At 35.7% G+C, this 17,407-nt stretch overlaps 1 protein-coding gene across 1 annotated transcript in view; it reads left to right on the top strand.

The window, feature by feature from the left end:
• The first annotated feature begins 835 nt into the window (after positions 1–835).
• Positions 836–17,407, top strand: part of xpo5 (exportin 5) — a 117,386-nt gene continuing 100,814 nt past the window's right edge. The window contains exons 1-6 of the mRNA XM_073835223.1: positions 836–1,051; positions 1,883–2,004; positions 2,085–2,157; positions 2,252–2,389; positions 13,153–13,335; positions 13,448–13,474. Coding sequence (XP_073691324.1) covers positions 950–1,051; positions 1,883–2,004; positions 2,085–2,157; positions 2,252–2,389; positions 13,153–13,335; positions 13,448–13,474 — 645 coding nt within the window. The 5' untranslated portion in view covers positions 836–949. The remainder of the gene's footprint in view (positions 1,052–1,882; positions 2,005–2,084; positions 2,158–2,251; positions 2,390–13,152; positions 13,336–13,447; positions 13,475–17,407) is intronic.

The raw sequence follows: 17,407 nt of genomic DNA, 5'->3' as shown, positions 1-17,407 counted from the left end.
TCAACACCTACAGCCGAATGTCAGCGGATAGCGTGTCAACTAGATGAGCCCCAGAGACAGATCATCAGGAAAGAACTCCTACCTTAAACGGCCACCGGCACAAGGCCATGGGAACCAGATGAGTCCCCACCAATTTGACTTTGTTGCGATATGGAACTCTTGCATTATTATTGACATTTTATTTTATTATTTTAATACTGTAAGGTTGCTTTGGCACAACTTGTGTTGTAAAAAGCGCTGTATAAATAATCTTGACTTGACTTTGGTGGTTTAACTGATGAGTGCCAATCAGGGAAGAGAAGAAAAGAAGATGCTTCTCCCTAGTCGAGTTTTATTATCAAAAGTTTTATGGTCAAAAGCAGAAGGTATATTTCTTATCTCAATGGATTACCATAAGTCATCATGTTTCCTATAATTATTTTTTATAATATATTATTATAAAATGTTGTGTGGAAAAATAAACAAAATTAAAAAGTATAATGAGGTCTTGGTTTCCCAATATCCTTTATTATCGTATAGACTTATTCATACTTCTTGGGTTGTGTAAATTTAATTACATTTATTGTAGAGTGTACATGAGGATATTCATTGTGACAGGATAAGCCGGTTTTGCAGTGGGTATGTTCCAAAGCCTACTTAATATCTACTAAGTACGAACTTAAAAGTATCTGCTTTTACTTACAACAAGAGAACATACTTTCAGGGCATAGTATAGGTGAATTAGGATGCAGTTGGTATAGAAAAACGGCTATGTTAACGACACTTAAAAAACTACAATCCCCAGAGGTCACGCAAGTTCCGCCATCTTGATTAAGGCGGTCCACAGACAGCGGGGACCTACCACGTTTTGGGTAATGCTCGCCTATATATACAGAGTAGTGAAGCGTGCAGTACATTTTACAGATCTACTGGTGTTTTACATTCCATCTGCTGGACCTGTTTAAAAGCCATGGCCGAACCGATACGTGCGTTGTGCGATGAGCTTATAAAGGCAGTGAATGTGATGATGGAGGCAGAATCAAGCCAAACATACCGCCTGGAGGCCCTTAAGGTAAATTATCTTCAATTTCAAATACGATTAAAAGGCTATTATGATGCCTTCATTCATGAATCCATATTGTAGAAGTCAGTTATGAAGAACGTTGTTTTGGCAACTCTTCGTTAATCGTGGCTCCTCCGTTTTTTCTTCAATAATTCATATGCGCATAGTGATTTTACTAAGTTCTGATGTTCTTGTTTGCTGCCGTATCATCTCAACCTTATCAATATCTATCAAGAAGCGTAAGGGAGGTAGGATTAGACTACATTATTTATATGAGTATGTATCTCGTATACATGAAACGATGCATGGACATTTACATCCTCATCTTTACAGATACAGAGCATTCAATACAGTGTACACAATTACACTGTTAACAGACGGTGAGGTGTGCCACACAAATAGCCTTCTTCACGTGAAGCTCACGGGAGACGAGACTATTTCTAGCTGCTCATATCTGAAGCATCCTCACTTAGGAAATAAAAACTATATTCCTATGATTTTGTAATTTGTAAATAGATGTGCTCTGATGTTTCAAATTATTTCAACTGATATGTTGCTAGTTTATTGTAATTTTTCTTAAACAATGTGCATGTATAAAAACATATTTTTTATTTATTGTAGTTAAGCCTTAGAATTAGTTTTTCCCTAATGTAAACTCAATTGCATATGACTATACTAAAAATTTTGTTCACAAAACAATTAATTTTAAGACAATTGTTTTTTCTGTCGTTCTGATCAGTCACCTGAACTGAGGCACATAGTAAACCATGAATTTTATGTATTGATGCTTTCTTACCATGTGCTATTAAATTCTTTATTTTTTCCTTGTTGTTGCTGTAGTTTATTGAAGAATTTAAAGAGAAAAGTCCCTTCTGTGTTGAATGTGGTCTTCAGTTAGCGGAGAAATCGCAGACTGCTGTGGTCAGACACTTTGGGCTGCAGATACTGGAGCATGTAGTCAAGTAAGTGTTTAAAACCCTTTAGTGTGTGTACACCACAGTGAGCACTGAGTATTAAGCTGAACACATTATTTTGTGAACAGGTTTAAGTGGAATGACATGGCGCCAGAAGAAAAGCTCCAGCTGAAAAACTGCACTATGGGCCTGTTGTCAAATGTGAGCATTTTGGAAGTGTATCTCTACTATATCATATTACTGCATGGTTCATGAAAATTGCTTATTCATATTATGGCTCAATGTCCTGTTTTAGGGTACACATCCGATTTTGCAAGAGGAATGTCATGTTAAGGATGCCCTCTCACGCATAGTAGTTGAGATGATCAAGAGAGAGTGGCCACAGCACTGGCCTGACATGCTCAAGGAGATGGAGGCCCTGACAGCCATGGGGGTATTAAGATTTTTTTCCTTAAACAAAGGGTGATGTTTTCTGCTCCTGAAGATATGCCTTCATGTCAGAGTTTAGTGTCAACCCTTCTCTTAAGGGTGGGCCCAAATATAAACGATATACACTGATCAGGCATAACATTATGACTATTTCAGTGCATTGTGATTGGCCAAATACCTTAAGCGTGTGACGGAAATGTCACGCCCCTTACCATGTTGTGATGTCGTGTCCCAGTGCGATGAGACAAAACGGTAAAACCAACTCTCCCAGGTTCAGAAAACAGTCCTCCGTAAAATGTGCTGCTCATACGCAAATATTTGCATTGTACTGTTCTAGAACAGTATTGTAAATATAACTTAACCACTGATTTCTAGTTGTCTACTCATTTGGAAGGCCTAACAATGTACTTTTGCTTTTGCGACAAAACATCCAGTGTTTGAATTTGTATTGGCACAGTTTAGCAGTAAGTCAATTTAACAGTAGCATTCAAGTAAGAAATGCTACAGAAGTTAAATAATTACATTTTAAAATAAAACGTTAAAGATTCACTGATACTTATTATAGGTATTAAGGTTATTCAGTCAAGAGCAGTAAGTGAAAAAGGAATAATAGACTTAGAGCTGGGCGGTATGACCAAAAATATATATCACGGTATTTTTCAAAATTATACGGTATTTAACGGTATTATTTTATTTTTATGCATGACTAGGTGTTAACCACATTTCCTAATAAATTAGAGAATAATTACTGCAGTATGTTGGCTTACATTGACTGGACTAGTATTAACCCAGGTTTGATTGGTCTCACAAAATGCTGCTGTTCACAAAGAAGTGACAGTGGCACTCCTAATTGTAATGAGGTGAATAAATCAGAATTCATGACTTGCAGTCAAAATACACAACACTTTATTGTGCATTCTTCATATTCCAGGACATGTTTGTGGCGGAGGTGGTGAAGCAAATTGCTCGTGTTGCCTCCTGCGGCTACAACTTTAGCCTGACCACATTTACATATGATGTAGTGATGCACCGAAATGAAAATTCTTGGCCGAAACCGAAAACCGAAAGAATTATGCCAATTATTAGTACCATTGCATTTATGGCCATGACTGTACTAATCTTACTAAAATCAAGGCATTGCAATTGCATACATTAATATTAAAGTTTCAAAGAATAAATCAATGATATCAATTTAAACAATTATTATCAATCAAGTATTATATTACGTAAATAACATATACATATATTTTACTGCCTTTGTTTAAATTGTTTAAATTTTTATAACACATTATCTTGTGGATCCATCAGTTCACATTTACAACTCTACGTGTTTCTCTTCCAGCAGGAGGCGCTGTTAGAATGGTAGTATACAAAGCAGCGCAGCAAATGATTTTGAAACGTGCAGCGCTCATATTTATTCAATGGATAGCCTTTTGAAGTTTCATCGCAATTCTTGTCTTTCAGTCCCCGCATTTAAGACCACCTGAAATCATAATTATGACTTTCATAACCCCCTAATAACACTGCAGTCATCAATGAAAATTAAGAGCTTTATTTAAGACTTTCAAAAACAAACCTTACCCAAAATACGTTTCTTTTTATTTTTTTTCCCACCATGTTCGGGGCACAAGAAAAATATTAAGGGACTAAATTAATATCAGCTTATGAAGTATAATTGTCTCTCACTCTCATTGTCTCTGAAAGAATGCACATCAGATGCTGAAAGTCAGTTTTCCTTTCACTTTAACTATTGCGCAGTTTTCACGTTGCATGTGTGATATCTATTGGCTCACCTCCATGGTTTAAAACATAAATATTTATAAAAATACAGTATATAGAAAAGACATATCTTTAAAATATTGCTACGTAACTGAAAGCTACATCTGTCTGCGCGCTCTCATCACAGGCAATTTCGGCATTACAAGTTTTGCAAATCACTACTAACCCTGGGTCTTTCTCACATATATAATACGTCCACACCGCAGATGTGTTGCTTCAGACAAGCACGTGCAAGCTGCAGTTTCTGTTTGCGTCAACATACGTGTTCCCGACGCTTTGTACGCACACACTCACCGGTATTGGGGTATATGAAAAATGAATATCATTTTTAAAAAAAAACACCGGTATTCGGTATGAAAAGGTATACCGCCCAGCCCTAAATAGACTGTTGTCACTGTAAGACCTATTTATGCACAGATTCAGAATATTGACATGCTTTCCATTTCTTTCCCTAATTTTTACTTTAACTAAAGACATAAATGTCTGGTACTCGCACTTTGTATGTTTACCAAACTGTGAGGACTGCAGTATTGCATGCCGGTATTTTTTTTTTTTTTTTTTTTTTTTTGCGCAGCTAATTGCACTCTTTTTAACATCAAGCAGATCCCAATCTTTTTGTTATTCATGCATTTTTCTGTTTTTTTTTTTAGTACTGCGCCGTATGTTTCACATAGGTGTATAAGTGATATTTCGAAATCTCTATTGATACAACATATCATCACTGCTATATTGTTATGCCGGCCATCTCTATAACCTGGCTGTAATTTTCATGTGAATCTCAGACAAGGGCTCAAGTACAGTGTCTGACATGATCTTTACAGTAGACAGAGAATATTTAGGTATGCATATATATAGTATAAATTAGGCATGTTAACAATTAATCAACGAATGATTATCGATAAGAGATGGTTATTAACCAATGTGGTTCATGCGCGAAACGTTCAAATGGCCTGGATCTTTTGCAAAAATAATTTATATAATATATATATATATATATAGTGAACACTATGCCGTGTACGTTTACACTTATTACACTTCTGAACCTGAATACTACTGTTTTATTTGTAATATTGTATTTATTTATGCTTGTAATTTGTGTTTTTGTTATTTTTATTTTTTTATTTACTGTACACTTGAATCATGTTTCAACTTTCTTAGGCTAGTAGTTTATTACTGTGGTACAGTGGCGTTTTGTTGGCAAATGAATCTGCGATTTTGAACGAATCGTTTGGAAAAAGCGATTTAATTAGCTGTTTGCAAATGCCGTTATTTGCTTATTTGATTCCTGATTGAATAAGCATTTTGAATGAATTGTTTGAAAGAATGACTCAAGACCGTTATTTGCTGCCACCTACTAGTGGTTTTAGTTCAAATTTAAAGTGTCTTTTATTATTCAAAATTGTATTGATTTTAAAACATTCAACATTCATTCATTCTATCTTTTGCTGTAGTTTGTCAGTAGGAAATATCAGTTTATGTTTTCAAACATTTATTTTGCCATTTAATTCTAAGAGTTCTGTGAAATTTGTTTGTATAAGGGGTCTGACAACAGCCACTGCTCCAAACAGAGATCTGGGCCCGTATTCATAAAGAATCTTAGTGCAAAGAGTTGCTCCTAGTGACAAAATTCTTAGAGAATTCTTAGAAAAGTGGGCGTTTTCCCTTAAAATTAAAGAAAAGATCCTAGTAAAGAAAAAAGTAATTCAGAAATAATCTTAACCCTTAAAAGAGGTCTTAAGGTCCAAATTGTTAGGAGTAGGGAAGAGGACTTTTAAGAGGCTTAAGAGTTTCTTTAGCAGTGGATAACACTGACAAAACATGAGGAGGGCAATGCAATATTTGCACACAATGCATGACAGTGATTTCACTGATGCTACACATGAGATTGTGCAGAGATAATGTTTGTGACTTATTTTATTAGAGACATGCTAACATCTCTGACATAGTGCAGAAATGGAAGAAATCACTACATTTATTACATGAACTTATTTGGCAACTGGAAACAATGCAACTATGCAGCAGTAATAATTTGGGTATGTTCACAACCTTCTATAAGCAAAGAGATCACACAAACAATTACAGCACTTTCACAACCTTAAAGTGCTGCTGTTGATTACCTATAATCAACATTAAAAACAACATTAACAGCGTGGTAAACAAAAATATATATAAACATATAAAATATATAAACTTATATAATATGTGTGTTGCGGTAAAACAGGAAAAATGATGCCTATAATTTCAAAGTGAAGGCTTAAACTAGACCCTACACTTAAAAGTACTCTTTTATTTCCTTCTTCGACAACCAACCAATCACAGTCTTTAAAATGCTGTGTCATCGCTAGCAACAGGACCAACCCCGCCTCCACACTAAGATAAAAGGTTTTTGTATTTTCTTTGCTCAGAGTTGCTCTCAGATTGATCCTGAATCACTCTTAAGCTAAAACTCCTACGTAGGAGTTTTTAAGCTAAAATAAAAGCTTTCTGAGAGGATTCTTAGAATCTTTATGAATACGGGCCCAGAAGAATTGTGGCAACATCTCCAAGATGCATTAAGAAATCTACCTGCAAATCTACCTGAAAAACTATGTGCAAGTGTGCCTAGGGCAAAAGCTGCTTTAAATGCAAAGGATTGTCACACCAAATGTTGACTTAATTTAGTTACTAGAAGCTAATTGATCAAATCTATTTATGACATTATTCTTGACCGAATCCTCATTCTACAGTATTTTACACAAGTGCCTAAAACTTTTAACAGTACTGTGGCTTTGCAGGTAGATTTTTTGAAGCATCTTGGAGATGTTGCCACAATTCTTCTGGATTTAGTCTGTTTCTTTATGTCATACCAGACATGTGTGGAGCACTGCCTGTTGACGTTTTTGTGCAAACAAAAATCTCACTGGATTATTACAATTAATGGGAAAAAGTATGTTACTTTTATTGTTGGTACTTGCCAATACCGAGTACGGATACTGGTATTTTCATTGCATTTGTAATTTTTTTTTTTAAATATTGGGTACAGAAACCAAAAGAATATCTATAATGTTAGTTGGTTACCTTTGTTTATTCCATGGTCTGAATACTGGATTGGCTGGCAGGTATGCAGTAAAACTGTGAAAATGAACAGGTAGTTCCAAGTCAGTTAATTCACGGTTCTATAATAATGCATTGTTTTAATTGATGCTCATTAACCAACACTTCACTCGCACACAAACACAAAAACGCACAGAGAAGTCAGAGATCACAGATTGCGCTGAGCGCGCACAAACTTGTCAATGCTTCCCTGTGATTTTTATTAATAAAATAGCCTAGATACTAGATTGTTACTATATATACCTCAACAGTGTAAAATCGTTAAAATGATTGTTTTTGAAGTAATTAATTGTTTGTAGAGAGAGACGCACAGATGCAACACACAAATAACGCTGTCATCTCGCTTTCTGTCTCTGAATCTTGATCGATAATTAATTTAAATAAATGGGTCATTATTACCATAGAGTGCCTTTCAACCCTTTTGGTCTTAATTTCCCATTCCCTTTATGTCATGTCATAAATGGTAGACACTTAAGTACTATAGAAATATATTAGCTGAGGTTCACACATTTTTGACACTTTTTTTTTTTTTTTTTTTTTTTTTAGATAATTATGGGCCATTATTCAAAGCATAAACCATAAGATATGTCCACCCTTTCATGGACATATATATTACTGTTAAATATGTTTCATTGCAATATTAAGATGCTAATTATATTTTCTGCAAGGTATTATGTCCCTTTCCTAAAGTGGGTTATTTGTTTGCTGTTAAATGTTAAATGCATAAACGATTTTATGTAAACCTTGTGTTTTTAAAGAAACTTACAAATTGCACATTAATTTTTCTTATTTGCAGAACTATATTTAGATGCAGATTTTTGTTTGCATTATATTGCCCCCACACCTAGCTATTGAACACACTGGGTTATATACATATGATTGAATTGTTTTAGATGACAGGGTGGACCAGCACAAGACAGGGTTGACCCATAAAGCAGAACACAACAGATAATGTTGTATTTATTTTAGTTTAGTTTTACCCTTTAACTGTTCCCCCCATTTTTGAACATAGACAAAAATGCACTATCCAGACTTAAATTGTTATAATTCATCAATGCTTTTGAATACAGATGTAAGGTTGGACTCTTTTTTTTTTTTTTTAAGGAAGAGTCAGTAGATTATTGCAGAAGTGGAATAATTTCAAAATATGAAAGTATTAAAAAATTAGGGCTGTCAGTTGACTATGGAACATAAAAGAAGATTATTTAAGAAACATCTCAGTATTTTTTGTTCATACAATGAAAGTCATTGGTAACCAAAACAACTTTGTTACAACAGTCTTCAAAATATCTTATTTTATGTTCCACAAAAGAAATATTTGAATTTCTAACTTTCAAATTTCAAAACAAAGTCTTAATAAGAAACTAAATCTGGCAGCAGGTGATTCAAACGGTTTATTCATTCAGGAATTAAGTAAAGGGCTCTCAGTGTGTTCCAAACCAAAGTGCTGAAAACTAGTCACTTCAAAGGGCCCTTCGGAATGAAAGATTTCGAAGGGTACAACTGATGGACACTTCGGGCTCCCATGATCCTTTGCACAGATTCTTCGCATGATGACGGCACCTCTGTGTAGGCATGGGATGATGGTACAAAAGGGCACTTCACGAAACGTTATTTGGCCCCCTACACCCTTCAACCCTTCGACACTCTCACTCCTGAGTGTAAACCCTTTGAAGGGATTAGGGCAGGGGTGTCAAACTCCAGTCCTGGAGTGGCGCAGCCATGCAGATTTTAGATACAACTCTAATTAAACACACCTGTTCCAACTAATCAAGTCTGTCAGTTGAAAACTGCACAGTATTTGTGACCCTGGACCACAAAACCAGTCTTAAGTCGCTGGGGTATATTTGTAGCAATAGCCAAAAATACATTATATGGGTCAAAATTGATTTTTCTTTTGTCAAAAATCATTAGGAAATTAAGTAAAGATCATGTTACATTAAGATTTTTTTGTAAAATTCCTACTGTAAACCTATCAAAATGTAATTTTTGATTAGTAATATGCATTGTTAAGAACTTAATTTGGACAACTTTAAAGGAGATTTTCTCAGTATTTAGATTTTTTTGCACCCTCAGATTCCAGATTTTCAAATAGATGTATCTCGGCCAAATATTGTCCTATCCTAACGAACTATACATCAATAGAAAGCTTATTTATTGAGCTTTCATATGATGTGTATATATCTCAGTTTTGTAAAATTTAACCTTATGACTGGTTTTGTGGTCCAGGGTCACATATGTGTTGGAGCAGGGTTGGAACAAAACTCTGCAGGGCTGCAGCCCTCCAAATTCAAATTTATTATTGAGAGGATAAGCCCCTTCAGATGAATCATTACGTTTTCGAGGGGGTCCAGGAACTGAGTTTGACACCCGTGGATTAGGGCATAGGGATGAGCCCTTCCGAATGGAACCCAGGGCTAGTTTATAAATGGGCCTTTGAATCATTGATTCACACATGCGATTCAATTCAGATTTAAACACCGCTGTGTTGCTCGGAGATGCGCAACAATTCTGTTATGGCTTTAAAGGTAATATGTTCTCTGCAAAACTGAGCAAAAACATAATATTGTGTTTAAAATAGAACACAATATAAACTTCTTATTTACTTATTCTTATTTAGTTGGGACAAAATCAGCGCTCTTGTAATACTGCCCTCCCTGCTCGTGTGAAATGGCTTAAGATATGATATAACTATATGAGACAAACTCATTTAGGGGAATTTTGTGCACCAATATCTTGAATTTTAGGGCATAACTGCATTTATGAAGTTGTTGCCCTGCATCATATTTGTCAACGGTCAACTATATGAAATATAAGATGTACAGGTCTGATGGTGGGACCAGTCCGTCAACTGCATTAAAATATTTTAATTGCGTTATTTTTTCATAACTAATTAAGTTAACATGTTAAACTGACAGACCTGTTAAAAAGTTTAGTAGTTTTAATTTACTGTAAAAAAAAAATGTACTGAACCATTTATATATTTTAGTATAAAATTATTAATTTACATAACAGGTTTTACTCTAAAATTGCTATAAAATTAAACCCTTTTGTCAAGTTATTTTCCAAATTTGAAGTTTTAGGAAGTTGTTAGGGTGTTATCACAAACAGCCACCAGGTGCCATCCAAACTCCACAGATTTTTTAATGCATATACAGGTCCTTCTCAAAAAATTAGCATATTGTGATAAAGTTCATTATTTTCTGTAATGTACTGATAAACATTAGACTTTCATATATTTTAGAGTCATTACACACAACTGAAGTAGTTCAAGCCTTTTATTGTTTTAATATTGATGATTTTGGCATACAGCTCATGAAAACCCAAAATTCCTATCTCAAAAAATTAGCATATTTCATCCGACCAATAAAAGAAAAGTGTTTTTAATACAAAAAAAAGTCAACCTTCAAATAATTATGTTCAGTTATGCACTCAATACTTGGTCGGGAATCCTTTTGCAGAAATGACTTCTTCAATGCGGCGTGGCATGGAGGCAATCAGCCTGTGGCACTGCTGAGGTGTTATCCAAAGTGTTGTGTCTTGCGTCTCTCAACTTTCTCTTCACAATATCCCACAGATTCTCTATGGGGTTCAGGTCAGGAGAGTTGGCAGGCCAATTGAGCACAGTAATACCATGGTCAGTAAACCATTTACCAGTGGTTTTGGCACTGTGAGCAGGTGCCAGGTCGTGCTGAAAAATGAAATCTTCATCTCCATAAAGCTTTTCAGCAGATGGAAGCATGAAGTGCTCCAAAATCTCCTGATAGCTAGCTGCATTGACCCTGCCCTTGATAAAACACAGTGGACCAACACCAGCAGCTGACATGGCACCCCAGACCATCACTGACTGTGGGTACTTGACACTGGACTTCAGGCATTTTGGCATTTCCCTCTCCCCAGTCTTCCTCCAGACTCTGGCACCTTGATTTCCGAATGACTTGCAAAATTTGCTTTCATCCGAAAAAAGTACTTTGGACCACTGAGCAACAGTCCAGTGCTGCTTCTCTGTAGTCCAGGTCAGGCGCTTCTGCCGCTGTTTCAAGCCAAAAAAGGCTTGACCTGGGGAATGCGGCACCTGTAGCCCATTTCCTGCACACGCCTGTACACGGTGGCTCTGGATGTTTCTACTCCAGACTCCGCAGGTCCCCCAAGGTCTGGAATCGGTCCTTCTCCACAATCTTCCTCAGGGTCCGGTCACCTCTTCTCGTTGTGCAGCGTTTTCTGCCACACCTTTTCCTTCCCACAGACTTCCCACTGAGGTGCCTTGATACAGCACTCTGGGAACAGCCTATTCGTTCAGAAATGTCTTTCTGTGTCTTACTCTCTTGCTTGAGGGTGTCAATGATGGCCTTCTGGACAGCAGTCAGGTCGGCAGTCTTACCCATGATTGCGGTTTTGAGTAATGAACCAGGCTGGGAGTTTTTAAAAGCCTCAGGAATCTTTTGCAGGTGTTTAGAGCTAATTAGTTGATTCAGATGATTAGGTTAATAGCTTGTTTAGAGAACCTTTTCATGATATGCTAATTTTTTGAGATAGGAATTTGGGGTTTTCATGAGTTGTATGCCAAAATCATCAATATTAAAACAATAAAAGGCTTGAACTACTTCAGTTGTGTGTAATAAATCTAAAATATATGAAAGTCTAATGTTTATCAGTACATTACAGAAAATAAGGAACTTTATCACAATATGCTAATTTTTTGAGAAGGACCTGTGTGTGTGTGTGTGTATGTATATGTGTGTATATATGTGTATGCATGTGTATATATATGTATGTGTGTATATATATGTATGTGTGTATATATATATATATATATATATATATAGCTAGCTAGCTAGCTATAGCTATAGCATTTCAGCTTTATTTCCAGGTGTTTACATCTGGATCTGATACACACCTTAGATGGCACCTTTTGTTTGAACCCACCCAATTCTCATGCGACAAAGTATTGGAACAGATTAAGCAAAATTAAAATGAATAAAGACTTTAATATTTAGTTGTAAATCCTTTGCTTGCAATAACTGCATCAAGCATGTGACCCACTGACATCACTAAACTTTAGCATTTTTCTTTTGTGATGCTTTTCCAGGCCTTCACCACAGCCACTTACCATTGTTGGTTGTTTTGGGGGGGGTTACTCCCTTCAGTCTCTTTTCAGTCTCTTACTCTTTCTCCCCGACACATTCATTGTTATTTGTGTTATTTACCTTTGTGGCAAGTTTCAGCATATTGTGTGCGCTTGAACACCGATCTCTTCCAGCTGTGCTGAAGGACACTAAATGCCATCCGGGCCGCTCTCGAAAGCGAAAGTGAAGTCTCCTGTTGTTTCCACCAGGGGGGCATTATTTTCTTCACCATAATTGATGTAAGGGATAATGTACAGGCAGCCGGTAGTTAGGTCTTAGTCAGGACCCGACGCGAAGCGGAGGGTCTTGTATCACACTGAAGGGGCTTATTTCTGCGATAACTACCGGCTGCCTGTACATTATCCCGCTTATTACACGGCTACTTGCCACATAAGGAAAAAAAACTGGACATGAATATGAATTTGAAACCTTTTATTGGCATATTTGTTTTAAATTAACATTTTTAATCTTCCGCGAAACGATATAGTACCACGTGACTAACATTCAAACTATGTACGTTAGTAAGACAATTTAAATAGATTAAATATATATATATATATATATATAAATATATATATATATAAATATAAATATAAATAGAGGTCAATATTGGACACAACTAAACTCTGCAGGCATCTTCAGGAGTCGAAGTGTGAACATTTTGTTGATCTGCTGCTTAGTGACCATATTGCATGCAGTTTTAGTGAATAATAACATTTAAATTATAGTTATCTATTTGAATAAACAATCACATTCTAATTTTCTTCAGGACACTCAGACGGAACTTGTAATGCTTGTCCTACTGCGGTTAGCTGAGGACGTGATCACATTTCAGACATTACCCACTCAAAGACGACGAGATATCCAGCACACCCTTACACAGAATATGGACAGCATATTCACCTTCCTGCTTGACATACTGCAGCTTCATGTGAATGAGTACAAGAAGTTGGTTAGTTCTTGAGACATTCATTAATAATTTATTTTACAGTTTGATGCATGCAATAGAATACTGTCATGTTCATATTAATTTACTGAATTGATGTATCCATGTTGTTTTCTAGAAATGCATTGCTGGTCAGGAGTTGAAGGTGAGTTGAGTACATGGAATTCTTAAGAGCCAAAATAAGTGTCCGAGTCATCAATTTTAAAATTTTAAACAATTTAGTTCTAAGTCTTTTACTTCTGATTTGTGTAACTGAATTCAAAATATCTCTCAATTCAATTTGTTTACACCACTGAAAATAAAATAAAAAAGGTAATTGTGAGTCATCTCTAGGGATGAGTACCAAGAACTGGTGGGCAAATGATATTGTTATCAATACTTGCGTTGTTTTATCAGTATACTGCAATATTAATGGCGAATTAGACGTGGCTGCTTGCCATTTTTCTTCACTGAATGATGTGGCCAAAACATTGGCTTGACATGCATGTGATATCTATTCACATGTGTGGTATGTGTTTGCCTGCAGACAATCAGTCATGGCGGCAAGGGTGAAACGTTCGAAAGTGTGGGGTCACGTTACGTTTCAAACTAAGTGACATCAGTGTCATATGCAATATATGCAGTAGTGTAATAGTGACCAAAGGAGGCAACACTAGTAATATAATGAAACACCAACAAAACACAACATCTATTTCAAGAAATGCGCTTTATTTGCTGTCTCCTGGATCCAGATCTAACTTCAACTCGCAACATACATTCACATCAAATGTTAATTCAGAGATAGTTACACTCAGGAGATGTTGCACTTATTCGCAATTCCAAAATTTATTTGCGTGTGCTTTAAAGCCTTGCCAGTTAAACATTTCATTCGTGTGCTGTTCTGACATGCGCTTTTTCAGAGCACGTACACCTGAAGTGCATACACTAACAGGTTGATCAAACTGTTTATTGTGTGTACATTTACATTACATTTAGACATTTAGCAGACACTTATCCAAAGCGACTTACAAAAGAGGACAATGGAAGCAAAATAAAAATCAACAAAAGAGCAATAACATGCAAGTGCTATTACAAGTCTCAGTTAGTCTAACGCAGTAATGCATTATGTACTGCACAAAGGACTATAAAAATAAAATATTCATGATTCTGTATTTAATAATTTTAGCACGTTTATCATGACAGTTTGATCACCGAAAAATCATTTCAAAAGTATTACTCTACAGCGCTTATTTTTTATTATGTTTTACTATACGTTGTGAGTCATCTAAAATCATGATCTAAAGCAGAGGTTCCCAACTCTGGCCCTCGAGGTCCACTTTCCTGCAGAGTTTACCTCCAACCTTGATCAAACTCACCTGCCTGTAACTTTGTAATGATGAAGCGCTTGGTTAGCTTGTTCAGGTGTGTTTGATTAGGGTTGGAGCTAAACTCTGCAGGAAAATGGACCTCGAGGGCCAGAGTTGAGAACTCCTGATCTAAAGCATAGTTTAAAGGGGTCATCGGATGCCCATTTTCCACAAGTTCATATGATTCTTTAGGGTCTTAATGAAAAGTTTGGTTAAAAATTCCCAATAGTAGTGTAAAAAAAAACACTCTTTTACCTTGTCAAAATTAGCTCTGCAAAATTTCAGCTCATTTTAAGACATGGCCCCTTTAAATGTCACTGAGCTCTGCTTGCCCCGCCTCTCTCTGCTTAGGGATTAGAATCTGTAATGTTTACTTTAGCCGCGTTTAGCTGCAATTAGCCGCATTTATCAGCTAAACTTGCCAACAAGCACATTATTAAGAAAGGGCATTTGCAAAGATGGATAAAAATCCTGTGTACTCACTCCTGCTGTGGGTGAAGCTGCATCACGAATGATTCACACGAAGATATGCATATGTAGATCGAGATTGGCGGTTTCCATTTAAAAACGAAAGTAATGTTAAACCTCTGCGTCTTCAGTGGCTCAGATGTTGGTAGTAAATGACTACTGTTTTGCTCATTATTACATTCAACAACAGAACACCTCAATCGCTCAATTAGAGTCTTCCTCTGCACCTGAGTCGACACAATGGCGGTCGTATTCAGACTGTTTCAGCTCAGTGAGGTAAGATGCTCATGTCAATCAACTGTGTTTCGTCACAACAACAAGAAGCTGAGAATGATCTGATTTTAAAAAGGGGATATTACTTTTAAAGATTAAAAAAATACCACTGGGTGGATTTTTTTATCATTGTAGGGTGGTGGTGTACACAAACTATCAACACACATTAATGTGCAAACAACATGTAAAAGTTAGTTTTGCACCTGATGACCCCTTTAATGTGGTACAAACTATGACCAGAAAACCAACATACAGTCTTATGCACAATTTACTACAAAAACAGACACTTGACAAGCTAATGAGACTATAAAAGCAATGGCAAAGGCCGCTTAAGAGCACAAAGAAATTAACAAAAGAATGCTCAAAAGAGTGGTGTAGTGAGCAAGTAGAGGTTTTCGTTAATGCTGATCCTTTGATGTGAGTGACATGAGTTTGAATCTGACAGACAAACAAACATTATTTTTGCTACATGTAACCTAAAAATTACATTTGCAAAATTAAATAAAGACAGGGCCTGTGTAAATGCAAATGAAGTGATGAAGCAGAGGAAAACAGTTTGCATTTTACAGCAAGTTTCTTTTTTCACAGTCTCACGTTTTACAGTAGGCACGTTCCACTAAAAACAGCTGTTGTTGTTATTATTATTGTACTAAAACTTTAGTCTAAGCCTGTTGTTTTTTTTTTTTTTTTTCTTTTAGTAGTTTTTGTGGGGTTTATTTGTTCCTTTTTGAAAACATTAATTTTAAATGTTGGAAATAGGGCTGTGCAATTAATCGCAATCGCAAAAAAATCGCGATTTAAGCACATGCGATTTCTAAACCGCATAAGGCTGCGATTTTATCTATCCCCCTCCCCCCTCGAACATCAAGTTCATTTTATTTTCTATAGCGCCAGATCACAATAGAAGTCATTTAAGGTGATCTTTCCTATTGAACAGGTCTATAGATTGTTTTTTTTTTATTAAACAAACTAAATTGCCTTATGTTATTTATCTTATTTACACTTAGGCATGTCATTTCTGTGTCTACATGGTCGCGCGTTTACAATGTCTCCTCTGTGAAAACACAGACGGGATCGCGGACTCCATTCATAAAAAAGGAATCTACTATAGCGCGGAATGCCACGGAATTCGTTGATTTTTGGATGAATAAATCAAAAGTTGGTCTGTCACTTAATTCAAATCGCGATATGGACTAGTGTCTGTGAAAACTGAAATGCAAAAAGACAGTTTTAATATGAATCCTGCATGTTCCGTTTGCCTCTGTATGTATGAATGGCAGAGACACTACATGCATACTGAAGCACTCGTGAAGCTCCCTATAATTTTTGGCCTTTGCATCTAACATGAACAGATAAACTCAATCTCCAAAGCTGCTGTGAGTGTCACTTTTACCGTTTCATTTGAAAAAACTAGCATCATATCATACTGTACAGTGTACACACAGAAACTTCACGGCAACCTGTCAAAATAAAAGTACGGTTTAACATGAAACAGAACAATATTAGTCTTGTATTACTTTTGTACAGTATAATGTACAAAACATACATAAAACAATATGATAAAAAAAATTACAACAAGATTAACCACTTAATTGTAGAAAAAAACACTACAATTATTATTTAAATGTTTTAAACTGAATATAATTTTTCTTCCATGTATTGATTTTAACAGTAAACTTCTGTTTGTTTGCCAAAAATTAAAAGGGTTTATTTTTCATTTGATTAAAAATAAATAAATGTTTATGCTTTTTGATTATCAGAAAAATTAAAACACATAATAATTTCTAAAAAAAAAAAAAAAAGCAAAAGATTGTAGAGCCCTCAAAATGTTAAAATAGAGAGTTTTGGACATATTTTTCCACTGAAATGAATGTTTTCGTTATTACACAAAGTAGGCTAAAGTACTGGGGGGGAAAAGTAACATGGCTAATTTTTTTTTATGTTGTCTGTTTTAAAGACAGTTTTACAACAGTTTGGTTTATTAAACTTAA

Source organism: Garra rufa, chromosome 2 (genome assembly GCF_049309525.1).
Source record: "Garra rufa chromosome 2, GarRuf1.0, whole genome shotgun sequence".
Taxonomy (NCBI): domain Eukaryota; kingdom Metazoa; phylum Chordata; class Actinopteri; order Cypriniformes; family Cyprinidae; genus Garra; species Garra rufa.
The sequence above is the reverse complement of the archived record's forward strand: the minus strand, read 5'-3'. Positions and strand labels throughout refer to the sequence as shown.